Source organism: Artemia sp. Qi Xiang Cuo, chromosome 2, assembly GCF_049724085.1.
Source record: "Artemia sp. Qi Xiang Cuo chromosome 2, ASM4972408v1, whole genome shotgun sequence".
NCBI classification, from domain to species: Eukaryota; Metazoa; Arthropoda; class Branchiopoda; order Anostraca; family Artemiidae; genus Artemia; species Artemia sp. Qi Xiang Cuo.
The window spans coordinates 55,332,684-55,354,508 of NC_142795.1; the positions used below are offsets into that span (position 1 = coordinate 55,332,684).

The following is a 21,825-nucleotide window of genomic DNA, read 5'->3' on the forward strand; positions in this document are numbered from 1 at the left end:
GCACCCCATTTCCTGAAGAGCTCCCACAGCCATTTCTACTAACTTGGGAAAGCTTCAAAAACAAACTTTTGATGGTTAACTATAAAAAAAAAATCAGCTAATAACCCTCTCTCTCCTGTTCACCTTGTGAGTAGTTGAATAAAGGTATCCTTGAGACACCTAACCTTCACATCTCCAGAAGATGCTGCTATTAAATAGCTTACATCCTAAGCAAAATGGACAGGGCAGCAACATTTTATGCCTGATATAAGAAGCAAAGGTTAAAGAAACCTTTGTAGTACCTCAATACACTTGGCAATGCAAAACTTAAATCAAATGAGTATATAGCAGAATTTTTGGCTGACCCTTTACAGGACAGTGAAACTCACTCCTTCCTAGGAACTAGAACTTGCATGATCCCTTCCTTCTAACAGATTGTTAACTAAGAGCACACAAATGCCCCACAGCTCTGATGATATTAAATCGCTTTGGCTCTCTTTCCTCAAAATTGAGTTTAAGAAATTTGTTAGAGGTATTTGACATTTTTGACTTAACAACAAATTCTTGAATACCTGGAAGACATCCATCCTAATCCCTGCAATAAAAAAGGGCAATCCAAAGATGACCTATCACTGTCCCATCTTTTTATGCTTCTCCTTGTATTTAGTAAATATTCAAAAGCGTATAACCATATCAGATGGTTTTGTGAAAGAAAATCAGCTTTTTCCTAAGACACAAATTATATCTTGTTGATTCCCCTTAGACATGAATGTAATATTCTGCAAGACACAACTCAACAACTACTATTTCTAGTGCTTACTCAAAGGACATAATTTTAGGGGCAGTATTCTTGATTTCCATGGAGCTTACAATAATAGAGGCAGTGCAATCTTAAACCATAAACTCCACAGAGAGCAGTGATCAGATGGATGGTGTTTGCATTGTTTTGTGGGATCTAAACACTACAACTAAAATATTGAATATGCTGACAATTTGAACAGTAGGCAGAATACTTAATGAGATTAAGATGAATCTACAAGAGGATTTGAAGTTTTTCTTCTATGAATAGACTCACCCTCTCTTTAGACTCCCTTACCTCCCTTCTGGCCGTAATTTGCACCCTGGCCCCCCTACCTGTACAGAATCAGATACAGCCCTAAGCTATCTACCAAACTTTGTTGGTTTTGTGCTTATTTTTCATAAGCAATTAGTTCATAAAAAAATAAAGACAATACAAAAATATAAAGGTATAAAATAGGACAGGAAACAGATAGGAAAGAATACACTAGTAAGTTCTATAAGAGAATTCAGTGAATATATACAACTTAGGGTATATATTTGCACTTTAGGGGGGAGTTGGGGTGGAGGGGTAAAGTCTATTTTTGACACAACAATCACTTAAATTTATGATGTACCTGCATAAATATTTGTAATGTATTTTTGGGAATATTTTCAAACCATAATAAAGAATAGATAAATTTTTTTGGATATGGTGTCAAATTCTAGACATTCAACTGTGTAGTTATCTGAGTAAAGAGACTTTACACTTTTTCGAGTATAACTCACTGTGTAGGCACCCTCTGTAAATATTGTGTTTCCCATTGATTCATACTGTGAAAGTGTTATTTTGTCTTGTAGTGATTTATTGAGAAATTAAATGAACTTGAACTTGAACTTGTTATTTTGAGTGCATTAAAGACTATAAGAAACATTTTATGTGGTAATGTGTAACTTTTTTCTATTTAGTGAAATTTTGTATCTTGAGTAAGGTAATCAAGTTTGATTCTTAAAAAAAATCAATAATTTAATGAACAATCAAATTAGAAGACACAATTAACCAAATGCTTGCACAGCAGTGCTTCAAAAAATGACAAATGTTTCAGAAATGACAATTTTTACATTTCTTGTCAGATTTGTCAAAATAATTTGGTTTAAAATTTTGCAATTAAAACCATTTGACTGACTTGTTTAAAACCAAATGTGCCAAAAAGCATGATAATAATAATAAGATTTTCAATTAATAATAAGATTTTCACTTGTTGGTTATTGGAAACACAATCAAAGATTATGCTTAGGTTACATCTCAGGAAACCAGTTTCAATGCTACAAAAACAAGAATGAATTGGGCTTGTATAATTTGGGATATATATTTGCATAATAGAAGGGGGGGGTGCAGGCTACAATGGGTTTCCATAATTTTGTTTCTAAAGTGTTATTTTATCATTAAGTTTTGTTATACTTCATTAGGATTAACCTAACATCACTTCTTGGGTATGTTTCCAATAACCAACAAGTACCAGATTTTCTTACAAATACCATGCTTTTAGCAATGCCAGTTGGGATTTGACAGATAAAAAAAACAATCTGATATGAAAAGTTATGTGTTTTGGTACATGCAGTTTGGATCAATTTTGCATCAGAAAAATTTGCAGCTATTTGAACCCAGGGTAATTTTTTTCAACCTATGCCCTAGCTATATGCCAGGCAGTAGCGTATCCAGGGGGAGCGGAGCAGCCCTCCCCCCCCCCCTAAAAAGAAAAATTTCTTTTCTTCTTTTTTTTAAGTGCCAATATAGTAAGTTCCGAAATATTCACGCTTTTAAGTTATTTGCAACACCCGTTCCTTTTTTCATTTCGTGTTAAGCGGCTATCTATTTCTCCATCAAGCTTATATTATTATTTTATCATCAAATGCGCAATCGCCTCCTGTAATCAAAAAAGATGCCAAGAAATTTTTCTCACTATGTAACCCCTGCAGCTACAAGCACTAGTTTCTCTGCAATGAATGAATTGTGATAAGGAATCAGACTAAGAGGCGATAGTTCATTCAAACGCTGCTATAATTCTAGTATAAGCTAAGCATTGAAACGGAAAGGTCATGTGAGAGGAAAGAAAGAAAATGAAGCAACACCAGCCCAGCATTAAGCATTTCTTGAAGCTTGCAAAAACCAGCAATGAAGGTAAGGAGTTTACTACTATTCTGACGATAGTTTGTATTTAGTGGGTTTTGAAACACGCATGTGTCACTTGTAATTAAAATACAATTCCCAATTTAGATTTAAGACAACCAAAGCTAAAACTAAATTTGGATATCTTCTCGTAAGAATTTTTCTTATCTATGATCAATTAAAGGAAACAATAAAAATGATCATTATTTGGGTGGAATCAAACTTTTTTGAAGCTTAATCTTTTTCTAGAGCCCAACATAGGATTATTACTAGTTCATTCATTTTATATTCTATTTCTTGTGCAACTATGAGCATGGTTAATGTTGGAATACCTTCATATTCCCAAATTTCCAGAAACAAAAAGTAGAATCCAGCAAAAACGGTAATTTTACCAAGTGAATTGATCATTTAGAGCCATTTTAGAATTTTTAGCTGTGTCTCTAAAATTCAATAGTTTTGAGGAGGGGTGGGCAAACTTTGACCTACCAAACAAGTCATGTACGCAAATCATATAATTAACAAAAGTTAATTGTTTTCTTTTTTACGAGTTAAACGAGTTTTACAAGGAAAACGAGTTTTTGTGATCATTAGTGAAATCGGGAGGAAAAATGTTCTGATTATGATTTAACTGTCAAAATTGATTTGTGTCCAGGAACAGCGAGATAAGTGATAAAATGAGTCTTTTAATGATTCAAGGGCAATCTTTGAAGCCTTGGAACAGTCGGGTAGAGAGCATTTTCTTGGCACTTTACTGTTAAGGTCACACTACATGATGCTACAACTAGCGCTTCTGTGTGGAAGCGCTCACACATTTTTTCATGCAAATTCAACAATATCCCGAGTATTTCAATTTGAAAAGCATATATACCATATAAAATAGACATCTTCAGAACAATTGGACATATTAAGATATTTTGCTCAATAGGCAATCATGCAGAAAACACAGCATTTCCCCATTACTGGATTTTTTCTCTAGATTCCATGTTTTGAAAGATTGAAATTTGGCATGCTTGTTGACCTGGGTCTTGTGTAATGCATAAGAAATTTTGAACCTAAAACTCAGAGAGTCGGACTAGCATAATAATTCACGCGTTTCAGTTTTGAAGAATATCATAATGTAGAAAATGGAAATCTAACTTTAAAATATAGACAATATCTTCAGTCCTGCTTAAAGAAAATATAGGGTTTGCCAAAAATAAGCAACTAATCTTTGCACCCTTTTTTTTATATTTTTCCAAGAAGCTTTGGATTTAAAGCTGAATTGATATCTCTGTGTATTTATTATTTCCTGTCCATTAAAGACCAAGATATTTAATAGAACTATGATTAATTATGATTTATCTAATAATTTGTAATTCACACTATCTTTTATTCTGGTATTTTACTTTTTGCTTATTTCGTCACTTCATTTCGTCTTTTTTTTATTTTAGACTTGGATTTTGGAGATGGCAGTAGTACCTCTGCTTCTAGTAGTATTGACTATGTCATGAGCAGTGTGGATGCTTCTTGCTCGAAGGGCTCAGATATGACCAAAGTTCACCAGCAAACTGAACAGGATTCTGTACACTTGTCCTGTGTTCTTTCAAAGTTCGATATCAGCTTGTATGCCAGAAAACCAGATCAACTCAAAAAGCTTTAAGACAAAGAAAAATACAATCTTTTAACTAGTCACTTCAAGCCAAACCAGAACTTTCCATTTCATTCAAAAGCATTTATTGAAAAGGAAAAAACAAAGGTTTGATCCTTTCAGTATTCTTGGTCACAAAATTTCCCAGAATGGTTAGTCTTCAGTCCATTGTGCATGGGTGTCATTTGTGCAAAACGCGTTTTATTTGCTTGTCAAGCTGCTGGGAAGGGTCTCTAGTCTTGAAACCATACACAGAACTCAAGGATTTCCATTCAGACATGCGGGCACATCAGAACTTTTGTTACCATCTTGATTCAATGATTAGCGCTGAAAGCTTTATCTCCATTTATGAAAAACGAACTAGGAGCATTGTGTCTGCTATATCGATTGCAGAGGCAGAAATAAAAAAGGAAAATCGCGAAATTCTAACACCAATTCTGCATGCAGTACTTTTTTGCGGGTGGCATGAGTTACCCCTGTGAGAACACAGAAAGGAGAGTAAACTTTGCGACAAAACTAAAGTAAATGAATGCATTTTTCGCGGTGTTTTGCATTTAATGGTAGAGAGTGGAGAGCAATGTCTAAAATAACACTTCGAAAATTGTGCAAAACATACACAGAATATATCTCCCATCATTCAAAACGACCTGATCAATTGTGTTGCATCCATTATTGTGCCAAGCATTGTGAGTGATATAAATAGTTCAGTAGCATTTTCAATTCTTGCAGATGAGACTACAGGCATTTCCAATAAGGAACAGTTAGTTCTTGTAGTCAGATACTACAATGAAACTTGTGCTTTACTTGAAGAGCAGTTTCTTGGGTTTTCTGCTTGCAGAGATCTCACCAGCTCTGCAGTAGCAGAACAAATAATTGGCCAATGCATTGCATTTGGCTTATAAATGGAGAAATTTGTGGGGGATGGTTATGATGGGGCCAGCAATATGTCAGGCTGCTATTCTGGTGCAAAGGCAGAAATTAGGAAAAAATATCTGCATGTGATCTACAACCACTGTGCATCACACACCTTAAATTTGGCTTTATGTAAAACTAGTAGCGTAGGACTTGTTAGTCAATCTTTGCTACTATACAGCAGATTATATCATTTTTATCATCCTCACCAAAAAGAACAAATATGTTTCTAGAAGCAGTTGCTGTTGTTTGTCCCAATAGTCTTGTGAGAAAGCTTGTGAAGCAATGAGAAATGAGATGGGTGGAGCATCATGATTGCATTTTAGTTTTTTATGTCTTTGTATTGTGCAATTAATTCCATACTTGAGGAAATAGTTGGTAACATACAGTGCAATACAGAAGTTATTTCAAAAGCAAATGTGTTGGTTTCAGCAGCAACCAAATTTAGTTTTATGTTCACAGTGGCTATGCTAGTTTGTAAGTGCTATAATGCTCTCTGTCTCTAAGGTGCTGCAAGCCAAAGATTTAGACTTAGTTGGGTGCTGTCAGCATATTAAGCTATGTTCTGATACTTTACTGCAGTCAAAACAAAAAGATTTTGAAACAATTTTCAGAGAGCCTATGAGCTGGCACAAGAGGTAAATGTGGCTCTGGCTGTTCCAAGGTCTATCTTCTGAAAGTCCATCAAGGTTTTTTATCCTGAGTCATTGTTCGAACCTTACTTTGCTTCACTTATTGAAGAACTTGATCAAAGATTTTTGTGCCATCAGGAGGCATCTTTCAAAATCAGAAGGCTTTTGCCAGCTAACAGCAAGTCACTAAATATTAATGAATTTGTGAATGCTGTTGCTGTTTACGAGGGATTTCATGGGGGTAGATGTGTGCTCGAATGTGAGTTAGTCCTTTGGAAACAGAAGTAGCTAGGAATGTCTGAGAAACCATCAACTGTTGCTTCAACTCTTGCATCATGCGAAGCAAGATTTTTCCCATGCATTCAAAGGCGTTTGACAATTTTTCAGACATTACCAATGACTACTGCTTCTGTTGAGAGGAGCTTTAGCTCTTAAGCAATTAAAAACCTATCTGCAGAGCTCCATGGGAGAGGAGCATCTGAGTGGACTTGCTCACATGACCCTGAACCACAATATCCAGGTTGATGCTGACCAGGTTTTTGATTGATTTGCAGCCAAAAAAAAGACAGACAGCTGTTACTGTGAGAGGTTAGGTCGTCTTTCATTGCTCATTTCTCTAAGTGCAGTTGATTCTGTTTTTTTAAACTATAATTGTGCTTCATCCTCTGTAAAACAATGTTAATATCAATACATTTCTTGCTTTCATGGTTGCTATAATAGGGAGACTGAGGCCCCCACCCCTCCAAAACCAAATTCTGGGCAATTTTCTTTGATATAATATTTTTTTTTATTTATTTGGTTCTTTAAAACAAGGGTCCCATAGGCAAATATAAGGAAAAATGCACTTTTTTTATATTTTCTAAATTCTGCTGCTTTGTGGCAGTTCCAAAACATCTACTCACCCAAAATAGAAACTCTCACTGCTTCCAACTTTTTTTTAAATTCTGACTTTGTTGGCAAAACTTTGTCATCCATTCTCAAACAAAAAAAAATCTACAACTAGAAATACTCATGACAAGTGTGTAATTTTTATTTCTTTCCCTAGCTACCCCCCCCCCTACCTCCCACCTGAAATCTTGCACTATTATAGATAATTTTCTTGTTCACATTACTGCTATAAAAAGGTAGACTGACCCCCCCCCAAAAAAAAAAAAAATCCTGGATATAACACTGATGCCAGGGTATTTTATTTTGTTTCTTTATGTTTGTATTTTGTCTGATGCAAGAACCTTCCAGTACTGTAAACAAAGGCTAGTGAAAATGTAGAACTGTCAGTACTTTTCTGCTTCTTTTTTTTCATTTTTCCACAGACCACACTGCCTTTCATTGATGAAACAAATAAGAGTTTACATACAGACAAGTCTTTTATTAGACAGTGAAAAACAAATACAAAAGTTCTGAACATTTCAAAGACACAGTTTGTCTTCATCATCAGCAGAAATACTGAAGTAGTAGATGTTGAAGACCATCAGTAGATGTGTCTTCAAAATATTTAGAACTTTTTTATTTGTTTTTCATTGTCTAATAAAGGGACTTGTCCCTATTGAAACTCTTATTTGTTTCGTCACAGAAAGGCAGTGTAGTCTGTGGAAAAAAATTCAACATTGTATATATTGTATATATGGTAAGTTATATGTTCACAACAGCAACTTGTTCATGTGAAAATTGATAAAAGGATCACTGGCCAATTTCTTGTGAAAAAGCATTTATTGGTACCTACATATATCATTTTTGATTAATATCCATCCTTAAGTGTCTTTTCTCAAAGTGTGAATTCACTTACCTGGACTTTCAAGTCAGATATTTTATTTTTAATCCCCAGGAGAATTCATCCATTGTGTTTGAATTCTAATTAAAACAAACAAAGGATTGTAAACATTCTTCTTCTATTTAACAGCAGGCAGGCTTTTCAGTGATACTATTTAGCCCTTTTCCTTTTGCTTCACTCTGTGGGCTACAGAGCTACTGGCTTGATTGCCTCATGATTAATAGATATTTTCAGATATCTTTCAGTAGATCTTTCGACTCTAGGAGTTCAATTATGAGTTGATAGATGTCAATTTCTATGCTCTGTGTGCAGGTATAGTTGGCTAGGCTCTAGGCTGATAGTGAGATTTTGTGGTGTTTGAAGCATTTTAACAGTTTGCAAAACAAGGTATGTTGTGCAGACGTCAGCATATTGCATTCAAATAGGCAATGGTCAATTGTTTCATTATTCATGTTACAATGCCTGCAAAGAGGGGACAGGGGAATTGAACCACTTGAATTAGAAAATTTATACGAGAACGCAAGAAAATTTAGTCCATTTGTTCCAGAACGAATTCTATGGTAAATTTTAGAAAGATACTTATTGGGAAAGGATAGGATTAATCTTATTAAAATTAATATCTGATAGTCTACATCGGTAAATATCTCTAATCGGGATTGGTCTCCCACTTGGCTGGTCAATATTTATAGCATTTTTGCTATTTCATCAACCTGATGATTACCACTTATGCCAGAGTGGCTAGGAATATACTGAAAATAAGTTCTTATGCCACTTGAACCAAGATTATCTATAATACTGAGACAATGATCAGTGTCAATATCCAGCTTATATTGAGGAGCTGAGGCCAGCTACTCAAGGCTGGATAAAGAGTCAGAATATACAATAATATTATTTGAATTTGCAACCAAAGGTTGGTTTTCCTTAAGGTATTCTAATGCCATGATTATGGCAGTTAACTCAGCAGACATTTTAGATAAATTATTATATAATCTCTCGCCCATTGCAATTTTCAGGTGAGGAAGGAAAGCACCACTTGCTACCTTCTCATTCATTTTTGACCCATCAACAAATATTTGGAAGTGATTTTTATAGGTAATTGTATTAAGTTCAGCAAATTATTTCTGGACAAAAGCGATGGGGGTTAAATCTTTAGTCCACTTTGAGAAATTAGTATTTATTATGGGATTTGACCAATTCCATGGAGGGGATTGGGGGAAAGTGGGTGCAATAGACTCTGCTGGTACGGAGAACTTCTTCTGAATGTTGGCATACTCATCTGCAATGCCTCTATACATGGCTGGATTTTTTAGCCAATTATGTTGGGTGTGTGAGCTATTTGATTCAATTTTTGTAAGATATTTTGTCAAGAGAAAGCTACGTCTCTCCCTCATTGTTGTTAATCCACTCTCCATAAGCAGAAACTTGGTGCTTGTGGGTTTCCTAAGACCAAATATGAGGCGTATTATATCATTTTGTGTTGTTTCAATTTTTTGCATCTGGGTCTTTGCACATGCACCATATATGATGAGCCCATAGTCAATATGGGGTCTTATATTTAGTTTATAAAACTGGAGTAAGGTTTTCTCCTTACACCCCCAGGGTCTGGAAAGAAGTCTTGTTAGTATAATTGTTTTTCTATAGCATTTTTTTATGGTGTTTGAAATGTGGAGGTGGAAATTGAGTTTTTACTCAAGCATGAGACCTAGGTAATTAATATGATTATCTTCTGGAATAGTTGTTTTATTTAGAGTTAGTTTTGCATTAACATGGTTTCACTTCCAGTGAAATTGGATTATTTTTGACTTGGTAGGTGCAATGGGTAAATCTGAATTTTGAGAGAATTTTTCAAATTGGAAAAGTGACTCTTGCAGATTTGACTGTGCTATCTCGAAGGTGTTGCCAGATGACCATAGCACCAGATCGTCAGCATATTGTAGATTCGTGTGGGGTAGATTCATGTCCCAGAGATATAGGGCAAACAGGAGGCAACTAAGGACTGCTCCCTGAAGTAGGCCTTTGGTTGTTGTCTTTTGGGGTGAAGAGACTGAACCAACACAAACAATGAATCTTCGCACTTCCATGAAGGATTTTATAAAGGATACTAGCTTGGGGGGTAGTCCAAGGTTTGCAAGTTTGTTTAAAGGCATTTGGTGGTTCACATTGTCATATGCCCCTTCAAAATCTAGGAAAGCTGCAACTAGGACATTATTTTTTTAGAATGATTCATTTATTGCATTTGTTAGCAAAATGAAAGCATCTGTTGAGGAGTGGTGTTTCCTGAATCCAGTTTGTGTGTGAAGGATCATATTGTTTTTTTCAACAAACCAGAGGAGTCTGTGATAGATCATTTTCTCCATTATTTTCCCCATCACAGGAGTAATCATTATGGGCCTATAGGACTCAGGGTTCCCTTTGGGTTTATTTTTCTTTAGGATTGGTAGGAGGGACGAACATTTCCTTATATTGGGGAACTTAGAAGATGCCCAAGCGTGATTATAACAATTTAGCAGTTCTTGTTTGTATGATGGGGTGAGATTCTTTATCCATGTAGGGTGTATATTGTCATAGCTGCCGCTAGTTTTGGTCCTAATATGATGTATTGCATTATTCATTTCCTGGATTGAAAATAGGCTAGTTATATTCTTGGATCCTGGGCGTTGTTGATAACTTAGGTTCATAGGAATTGGGGAAATTTTGCTTTGATTCTTTTATGTTAGCTTATTAACAAAAAGAGTTGTAAATACCTTAGCATTTTCATTATCACTGTCATTGTGGTTATTATTATGTATAAGCTCATACTGGAGTGGGTTGGGGGAAATCTTTTTCCCACAGATGTGGCTTATGACTTTATGTATGATTGGCTCATGTGTTTCTCTGGAGAGATTATTTGCAAAATTATTCCAGTAATTATATTTAGCATCTATTATAGTCCTTTTTAGATTAGATTCTGCTTGTAATTTTTTTAAATATGTAGTAGGTGATGGTTTTTGTATGAATTCTGTCCTAGCTGCCTTTTTTATTCTCCATTTATTTTGGCACTCATTTGTCCACCAGGCTTTAGGAATGTGTTTAGGGTAGGTTTTCTTAGGTGTTGTCCTGGGGATAGCATGATTAGCTGTATTTATTAGTAAAGATGTCAATACTTCAGCATGTGTGTCAACTGTTGTGTTTGAAATGTATGAATTTTGGGTGATACTTGTGATTTCATCATTTAGCTTATTTTGGAACATAGACCAATTTGGTTTAGTGTTGATATATTTGGAGGTATGTGGTAGAGTTTCAGCAGGTTCATTTAGGGAGCACACTACAGCAAAGTGGTCAGTACATAGACTATCAATTTTATTTATATAAATTTTATTCAAAATATTTAATGACACAATTTGTAGGTCAATTGTGGAGAATCTGCCACTTTTGGGGTTGAAATATGTATTCAGGTTTGGAGGGGTAGTAACAGCTAATTCATTATTATTTGAAGTCTTATACTCAATCAATTTACCAGCTTTATTTGCTGGTTTATTCCCCCACAAAAGGCTGTGGGTATTGAAATCTCCACAAATAATGATATTTTGTAACATATTAGAATTATTTATATAATTAAAGAAATCCATGGCATCTGTAGTTTGGCCATTAGGGTTATAAAAGCTTATTATGTAGGTTTTTATATTATTCAGCCAAACACTGATACCAATTGCATCAACATCATTAGCAAAATCTGGAAAATTGATGCCACAGAATTTTATATTATTTTTAACTAATAGAGCTACACCACCTCCTGTTCTCTCTGATGATCTATCCTTCTCAGGATAGTATATCCCAGAGACTTAATTTGTTGATTTTGAGTTAAATGAGTTTCCTGGAGGCAAGCAATATTAATGGAATTATTAATCATAAAAGATATTAGTTCATTTAGCTTATTTTCTGTGAGTGATCTTATGTTCAACTGGAGTATTGATATGTGTTGTGTTGTTGATTTATTTTTCATATGATTGTGTATCAATGTTCAGCTTTGTTAAAAGTAAAGCAAGATCTTTTTTTGCTTGAATGAGCATATCATCTGGGATGTAGATTTTTGCCAATTCTGCAATGATTTTTGTTTTCTGTAGTTGATGTATGTTCATGGCCTGAACTGCATTACTGTTTAGAACGAATAAGCATGTATTTGGGGATTGCATGTTTGGTTGTGCATCCTGTTTGTCAGTTAATGAAATAATTCCTGGTAGTGTTTCTGGTTTGTTTCTTCTTGGGAGGGGGAGGCCAGGCTGACCTCATGTCACCGGACAAGGAGGCTTGTGGAGGCTTGTTGACGTGGTGATTCCTTCTGAGAGGGATGTGAGCGCGGGGGCTTAGAGGTGGGTGTTTTCTATGGGGTGCGTGAGGCAGTGGGGGCGTTCGACTTGGGGGTGTTGGTTGGTTTCTTTACGGGCTTTATTTGGTAGTGTTGGGCAGCATTTGCTTCCATTGCTGCAAAGGGGTATGGGATGGCCTTCTCTGTTACTATTTGGAGTGTTAGAGCTCTTTTCTTACATGCAGGGCATAGTTTTTTATTTGTAGATTCATGTGGGCCTTTGCATTTGATACATGTAGGCTGAGTGTTGTTGCAAGTTGTCAACTCTTTAGGATGGTATGCTTTACAATTACTACACTCTAGGAGAATTTCATTGCATTTGTTTGTTGTGTGTTCCAGTATGAGACACTTCTGACACTGGATAGGCTTAGGTTTGTATTCCTTGTGTGGTTTGATTTGCCCAAATAGGAATAACTTTTCTGGGATACTAATTTTTCCCTCCAGTGTGAATAAGAAGGATCTACTAGTTTTTACGCCATTAGAGTTAGGTTTGCCAAGTTGGGTAACGTCTTCAACTTGGATTGAGTTGCCAGCCCTATCTAAGATCCCTTCTTTTAACTCCTGAATGGATATCTCTGGGGGAATATTATAAACTACTATCTTTGTTGGTGATTGTTTTGGGTTCCATTTGGTTGCATAAAATAGGGTATTCAGAAGGTATTTTTGGGTAATTATTGTGTCTGCTGATTTCTGATCTTGGACAGCTATTAGCAGAGATCCATCATGGTTAATATTAAGAGAGAACATTGATTTTATCGATTTGAAAATTGTAACTCTTATTGCAGTAATCTTTTTTATTTCAAAGGGGGTAGTAGGAGTAATTTTAAGGTAAATTCCTAAGTTTTTGGAGGGAGGATCTTGGGCAGGGAGAGAGGAAACGCTTTTGATTGGGGAGATTTTTTTCCTTTTCTTAGAGCTTCTAGAAAGGACCTCTTGAAACCCATTATCATCATTTATGGTGACATTGGCCCCTACACTTATCATTGTCCTATTCTCAGAATTGAAGGTATCATTTGGACTTTGAGATAGACTGCTTGACCAGCCAAGATTAGTATGCCTTTTACCGTTATTTGAGGTGGGATCTGAGGGCTTTTTTTTGGAGAAGTTCCAATCGTTACCTATTTGAAAAAGCTTTAAACAAAAAAAACATAACTAAAATAAGAAGGGATATAGAATGATATCAAACCGTCTGCACTATACTATTGGGAGGAGAAACACCACAGTATATCCCTGAGGATGAATTGAGCAGGATTGGTTTGGTACAACTGCTGATTAAATGCAATATTTCACAAGAAAATTTATTTTAAATTTCTTATAAAGCTGCTGCTGTTGTGTGCACAAGTTTTTGAAAATAAAGGATTACTTCAAGTACACCTGTTTCTTCTGAAAATACACAGTTGCCAAATATTGCCAAATATAGCCAAACATTATATCTTGTTATCACCATAGATTACATTGGATGAGCTGTTTTTGTGCATTTTTTGCAATAAAATTCAGGCTGATTTTTTTGGAGATAGTCTGTGCAGAAGAGAGCAACAACAACCATTCAAGAGGCCATATGATATCAGCAAGATCTTTTATCCTTAAACTCCTGGGATCAGGCGATTTGTGTTGCACTTCCCACAGGTCTTGTCTATTGTTGAATCTTTAAAGCTTGATCACAATGCCACCAAAGAGACCTTGTCAGAGCCCCAAAAAAGGGACCAATAAGTGTGCAAGAATGTGATGAAAACTTAGATGTAGATTTAGGTACTATGAACTGCAATAGATATAGCCTCTGGATATGCATTGATGCCTCTGAAGTGTCAGAGGCATAATACCTTTTACTAACTAAAATGACACAACAAGTTGGCTGTGAGTATAAATGCCCAGTTTGCAAGAGTAACCCACAAGTGACAAGTGGGGAAGTCTTTGGATGATATTCAAAAACTTATGGACAAGACTCTTGAACCATTCCAGTCAACTCTTAGTGCAGTAAAAGAACTGGACACCAAATTTAAAGATGCAGTGAAAGAAACATTTACCAAACTGCAATAATAGCTAACCACTGGCATTGAAAACTGTTTCAGTAATGTTGAAAGCCAATTGACAACCCTTGAACAGTATCCCTTGTTTGACAAGGATGCTGTTCAGAATTTGGTTGAGTCAGAGATTCAGACATTGAAAAAAGATCTTGAGATGCAGCTTGAAACCAAAGTTAAAAAATGGTTGCAGATGATAGAGACTATCAGCATCAAAAGCTGAATATTGTTGTTTTTGGTGTCCCTCTCAGACAAGTGATGAACTTTACATCAAAAATACCTTACAAGTGATTATGAGTTTCCAAACATAAGTGTCTCTAATGTCCATTGTCTTAATAGTCAGCAAAGCCAAGCTTCAACCACCAATGCTGAAAAAAGGCCTGTTCCCACATTATTCTCAGTCCCAAATTTCAAGACTAAGAAGCAGATTTTATAAGAGGGCTTACAAAAGAAAAGGATCAGGTACAAATCAGTTCCAAAATGATGTCTCCAAGACCAAACATCAGAAAAAAGCAAAGTTATATGAGAAGTTGCAGGTCAGGCATGCACAGGGCAAAGCTGATTTGGTTATCCACAGGAACTCTATAGTTCCCAAAAACAGTCATATTTAGCAGCCCTTCCAGCTGCAATAGAACATTAAATCTTATACCATGTAATGTAACCAGTGTAAATAGACATTTAGATGGTAACATTTTTCAAAGCAACACTAGGGACAAGCAGCCCCCTCCAGGTATGAAATGGAAGAATCTACATAGTACAAATAAAGGGAGTGATTTATCTGTTCTATATACAAATGCAGACTGCTTATCTTCAAAAATTGATGAATTTCAAGCCCTAATATCAGCTCTCAAACCCCACATCATTGTTATTATGGAGTCATTACCAATGAACTGTCAGCAACAAGATGTGTATTTCCAGCAAGTGCCTGAATATAATTTTGTTGTAAACAGTATTTATATGCATAGAATTTTCTTTTATGTTCATACTTGATTGAAGTACACTGAAGTTAATGACACAATCTCTTCAAGTATAAGTGAATGTTTAGTTGTTGATGTTAAGTTACCTGGGCCCACAATTTCTTTTAATGTTGTAGCCATTTATTGTAGTCCTAGTTTATCTAAATTGTCAAGAGGTTGAGTCAAATGTTATAGCATTAGTCCAAAGTTTCCCAAAAAGATTTTGGAAGAAGGAACCAAGTTTCACAATCCCCATCATCCACTTCCATTTTAGATCTTGAAACTTTCTTTACTTCAAGAGGATTTGGTTGCTCTGCACTGGTGGTGTACAGCAAACTATATGTTCATTAACAAAACCAAGTGCAATGCTGTGCACTATTTGCAGTGACTCTCTCAACATTACCATTACTTTGTTGATGGTAAATCAATTTCAAAAATGGAGTGTGTTCAAGACCTTGGGGTTTGCTTTGATTCAAGTTTCAAATTTGATAAACTTGTATTGGATATCACTCATCATGCAAATTACCAATTACTATATCTAAAGCATAAATTTTCTAAGTTTAACCTTTATGATATCCCCTTAATAAGAGAGATAGTTGAGAAAGTGCAATGTAGGGCCACCAAACTCATACCTTACCTGATACATCTACCTTATCACTAGAGAATGCCAAGACTATAGTTGCCTAGTCTTCAGTTCCAACTTGATAGAGCCAAACTAATAAATACATTCCCCACTGTTAGGAACATTGATAATACCACTCCAACTCACTTCTTCATTTTTACAGAGTACAGTAGTACCTGCCAACACCAACAAAAAATTTACCCACCATGTTCACAGAAAAGATTAGGCAAAAAATCTTTATCTAGCCAAGTATGGAAGACTTGGAATGCACTTCTGTCAGAAATAGTTGCAAATACCATGGTCTAATCTTTCTAAAAAAAAGGCTTAGCCTCTTAAGATTTCTATACTAGGTCCTATAACAATCCATTTTGAGAATATTTTTATTTTTGGTATTAGCTGTTTTGTAATTAGTATGTTTTCCAGTTATTTTGTATGCTTACTTTTTGGTATGTTTCAGTTATTATCAGATATGTTTCAGTTAGTTTGGTATGTTACTGTATGTTTAAGTTATTATGTTTTGTGTTTTATGTAGTTATTTATGTAGAATAATCCTAGTTAACACATTTTGCAGGGGGAGAGCCTTTATCTTCACTTCTTTTCTTGTTTTTCCAGTTTTTCTAAGAAATCCATGAATTTCCTAGAGCCTATATATTCACAGAATATATACTCTCACCCCCCTAATGTGAGTAAATATATACCTAGAATGGTAAATATCTACCAAATCATATTATTGAGTTACACATAAAGTGAATATACCACTTGATGCCTTTTTTTTATGCTGATTACCAATATAATAATCATTTCTATCAGAAATGAATTTCAGTCCCCCCTATATATGCCAATTCAGGGTATATATTTCAGTAAAGTTCAACCAAATCATATTATTGACTTACGCATAAAGTGAATATACTTTTCAATGCCTTTTTTTATGCTGATTACAAATATTATAATAATTTCTTTCGGAAATTACTTTCACCCCCCCCCTCCCTATATATACCAAGTCATGGTATATATTTTGGGAAAGTTCTACAAAATTATACTACTGAGTTAGGAATAAAGTGACTACACCATTCAATGCCTTTTTTTTATGCTGATTACGAATATAGTAACCATTTCTATTGGGAATGAATTTCAGCCCCCCTATATATGCCAATTCAGGGTATGTATTTCTACATTAGGGGGTGGGGGTAGAGTTTAAACTTACCTCCCAATTACATCAGAAACTAAATTTGCCCCCCTCCCCTAATGTAGAAATATATCCCCTGAATTGGCATATATAGGGGGGGGGGCTGAAATTCACTTCTGATAGAAATGATTATTATATTTGTAATCAGCATAAAAAAGGCATCAAATAGTGTATTCACTTTATTCCTAACTCAATAATATGATTTGGTAGAACTTTACCTATATTTCTACATTAGGGGGGTGGGGGCAAATTTTGTTTCTGATGTAAATGCGAGGTAAGTTTAAACTTTACCCCCCCCCCTAATGTAGAAATATATACCCTGAATTGACATAGCCTATATAGGGGGGGGGGGCTGAAACTCAATTTCTGATATAAATTATTATTATATTATTGATTGATTGATTGATATTCATAATCAGCATAAAAAAGGCATTGGGTGGTATATTCACTTTATGTGTGAGTCAATAATATGATTTGGTAGATATTTACCCCTAGAATTGCATCCTTAATCTAAATATAATAGGCTACCCATTTGCATCACAAATGAACTTTACTCCCATATTAGCCATGTGGTGGATGTCCAGCTACCAGGGCTAGTGTGCAGCTTTCATTGTCAAATAAAAGAGGAAATTGAATTTTAAAATTACATAAAATTAGCAAATAGCATCAAAAACTGTAGGCTATATAGGCAAAATAGGCTAGATAGCCTAGATAGATATAGACCTATTCTAAATGAAAACAAAAAAAGATATTAAACAGACACACAACACTTATCCCTGCAAAGACTCCATAGCAGTAAAAGGGGGGGACAAGATACTTTGGCATTTAGAAAACTGGTGAGTTAAAGCAGCATTAGCATAGGCCTACTTTAGCCTAGACCTAATCTTAGGCTATTTTTCATTTGATTTCTGACCAAGATTTATACCATATACTTATTTAGCATGCCTATTATTTGAAACCGTTAAAATAAAATTTAGTGCCATACATTAGGCAACACTTACAGAATTTTTCCTAAGCGTTGTTTCTTCAACCATCCCTTGAATGAGCCTTTCTCGTTCTTCATGGTATCTCCTCTGTAGTTCTAATAAAGTTTCCATTTGAATCTTATGTAATTCCTTATGGAAATCTACGACTATTAGTTCACTTTGTGTTTTCTAAGATTGAAGTTTCCAATTTAAGAATTTATTCTATTCTTCGAGTGCCCTCAAGAAAGTTACGACACCAGTATTGCCATGAAAAGCCTGAAACATCAGACGCATCGTCGCTGTCAAACAATTTTGGTAGCGAACTATGAGTAAGGAACGACTCGCAACAGTATTAAGTGAACTCTACAAAAACGAGGTAGGATAGCCATTGTATATCACATGGTCGTATGACAATAATGTACATATCTGTCTATTGAAAAATTAAAGTCTCAAAGAAAAGTAAAGAACCACATTCAAACCTAATTTAAATACAGTTAAAGCCAAATAAATGAATCCTAAAAAGAACAGAAATTAAATGAGTAATTAACTAAAATTTAGAAAGTTACAAAAAAAAGTGACTGCTACATCATAAGCAGTGTAATAGTACTCCCTGAGTAAAGAACGATGTTGGCACAATGTATTTTTTTTTTATCTTAGACAAGGGCATTTTATATCGAAGGAGTTATCGCAGCAACTTCAAAAAAGGCTCATTCGATTGGAAATTGATAATTTTGCAAATAAGACAGCGGATATCCCTCCCCTAAAAAATTTAAGGAAATTCAAATTTAGAGAGGTCGTTAGAGCCCGAACAAAAATTGCTCACCAACATTTTGTACATCCTCCTTTTAAAAATAAGGACTAATATGCTGTAGTATAAACTAAAAGCTGGAAATATTTTACTTCATGCTGATTTTTTTTTAATGGGGAATCCACCACACATCCCAATGCAGAAATTGCCATCAGACTTCAGAAAATGCTCAACATGTTTTTTTTTTAATACAACCCAGGGGATCAAGATTCGAGAAGACTGGGAAATTACTTTCATCAATTGAAGATCCCCATATCGTTCGATGCTCTTATTAATTGCTCTCTTTCACATGATTTGTAAGCCACAGTATATAGATTGATGATTATGATCCTAAAAAGATGCCATTATTACTAGTAGTGTGCTGACTGTAATCAACTAGCAGATTTTTTTTGGAATATGGCTAGAATACTTTATAACTAGTGAATGTTTTCTTGGATTTGATTAGGGTGAATGGACCTCCAACTGTATCAACAGACCTCGCAAAGCTATGAAGAAGAGAATTGAAAGGACTTGTGCCCTTTTAAACATTCGAAAATTATTGGAGAGCAACTAACCCCCCTCCTGCGCTCATCATTTCCTCAAACACATCCAATCAAAATTTTGTGATTGCCATTTTGTTCAACGTAGTTGTAAGGTCTGGAAATTATGTCTTTGAGCATGACAACCCTCCACAGCTCTCAGGGCATAGGTTGTAAGATATGCCCTGGGGGCATATACAGTTTTTATAGTACCGTGGTCGTAGAAACTTCAAAAAGGGCTTATTCAATTAGACATTGAGAGGTCTAAGGTCCTTTTTAATAGTCAAAAGTGATCGGAGGGCAAATGCCCCGACCCACGCCCATCATTCCCCCAAATACTTCCAATCAAAATTTTGATATGTCTATTTCGTTCAACGTAGTTGAAAGGTCTGGAAATTATGTCTTTGAAGATGACAGCCTCCCCCCTCCCATAACCCTCAGGACAACGGCTGTAAGTTATGCCCTTGGGGCGCATAAGGTTTCTATAGAAAATGCTGTCGTAGTAACTTCAAAAAGGGCTCATGCGATTACAAATTGAGAGAAGAAGTGCACTTTTTATTAGTCACAAATGATTGGGCGGGGGAGGCAAATGACCCCCCCCTCAATCCGCTCCCGCTGTTTCTCCAAACACTCTCAATCAATATTTTAAGCTATCAATTTTGTTCAAATAGTTGAAAGGTCTGGAAATTATGTCTTGGAGGATGACAATTTTCCACAGCCCTCAGGGCAAGGGTTGTAAGTTATGCCCTGGGGGCATATAAGGATTTTATAGAAAGTGTGGTCACACAAACTTCGGATAGGGCTCATTGGATTGATAATCAGAACCTCTAGTGCCCTTTTTAAGAATCAAAATGATCGTTGGGCAGCTAGCCTGCGTTGGGCAGGTTTTTATAGAATGGGTGGTCATATAAACTTCAGATGGGGCTCATTTGATTTAAAATTGGAAATCATGGTGCTCTTTTTAAGAGTCAAAAGCGATTTGAGAGCAAGCAACAAGCTCCCCCCCCCCATACGCTCATCATTTCCCCAATTACATCCAATCAAAATTTGGAGATAGAAATTTTGTTGATTGTAGCTAAAGGGTCCAAAAATTATGTCTCTGAGGAAGACAACCCCTTCGCCACAGCTCTTAGGGCTGTATCTCAGCTCTCAATGGTTGTGAGTTATTCCCCGGGTGCATATGGCGTTTTTGTAGAAAGGGTGGTCGTATAAACAAAAAATCGCGAAGAAAGGAAGAAAACGAGGACAATTGCTTCGTGGTCGTATATGCTTCGGAGCGGACTCATTGGATTTGTAATGTGAGTTTCTAGTTCCCTTTTTAGGAGTCAAAGTGATCAGAGGCAGCTAAGCCAACCACCCCCCCCCCCAACACGTCGTGTTTTCCCAAAATACATCAAATAAAAAAATTTGAGACAGTCATTTTATTCAAAATAGTCTAAAGATCATATAACTACTTCCAACAATATTTATGGAACGGGTTAACGTATCAAGGTGAAACCTCTAGGGCATCATGAAAGCGAGGTTCAACTGACCTAAAGGCAATATGCACATGCTACTGCCACTAAATTCGAACTAACAAAATACACTATGTGCATTTATATTGTCAAAAAAGCGTATCTTAAGAATTTTTTGTGTGTTAAACTGGAACTCTCAAAGAATGCTTAGAGGGGAAGATCAATCGATCAAAAGGCAATATATGGACACTACTACTAATATTACTGCTATTACAACATTTGCTAGTTCTACTATTATTATTACTATTGGTCCAATTACGAATTCTTTCGCAACTACTTGTAAGGTTAAGAAATCTTTAGCTCATAATTTTCCAAATACTTCCAGTCTAAATTTAATAGCCATTTTGTTCATAAATGATGAACGGTCTTGTAATTGTATCTGTCGGGCTATTGCGTAGGAAAACCCCCCACAGTTATGCAATTTGCCCATTATGTTAAAAAAATAAAAAGCACTGAGTGCGAAAGCACTGTGTATACTGATAGCCAATAAGGCATCTCTGCAGTATCCTAAGAACGAATGAGGGTATTATGTCAAACTTTCGGGGCTACTTCTATTACTACTTCTGCTCTTGAAATTTCACTAAATCAAAAAAGTGTAAATTTATCCAAGCTGTCTAAGAGCATAGATAGATTTTTCTGTGAATGGTATTAAGTTTTGTTTTTCAGGTCAACTAGAGGAGATATAAAACTAAATTAAACACTACTATTTGTATCCAGATTTTTAAAAGGGTGTATTTTCTTAAAAATTGTTGAAAAATTTTTTCCAGCATACAATATCAGGTAAAACCCAAATTCTTAAAGAAAAACCGAAAATATATAAACTATTATTTTTCTTTTTCCCTGAAAAAACTATGTCAATATAAAACGAACAGAACTTTGTTTTTTTTTAGATTTTCCACGAAAAAAAATTTTCGAAGAAAATAAAGAGCTACATTAAATCAAAATGAGCAAAAATAAAATAAAATAATCTATCAAGCCCAAAACTACCACAAATCAGCATCGATAAATAAATGAAACTCAACCCG

The 21,825-nt window shown here is 35.4% G+C and overlaps 1 protein-coding gene across 1 annotated transcript in view; it reads right to left on the reverse strand.

The window, feature by feature from the left end:
• The window catches only part of noi (splicing factor 3a subunit 3 noi), a 55,514-nt gene extending 37,295 nt beyond the window's left edge, over positions 1 to 18,219 (reverse strand). Inside the window, exon 1 of the mRNA XM_089108175.1 lies at positions 17,997 to 18,219. Coding sequence (XP_088964301.1) covers positions 17,997 to 18,092 — 96 coding nt within the window. The 5' untranslated portion in view covers positions 18,093 to 18,219. The remainder of the gene's footprint in view (positions 1 to 17,996) is intronic.
• Positions 18,220 to 21,825: the final 3,606 nt, after the last annotated feature.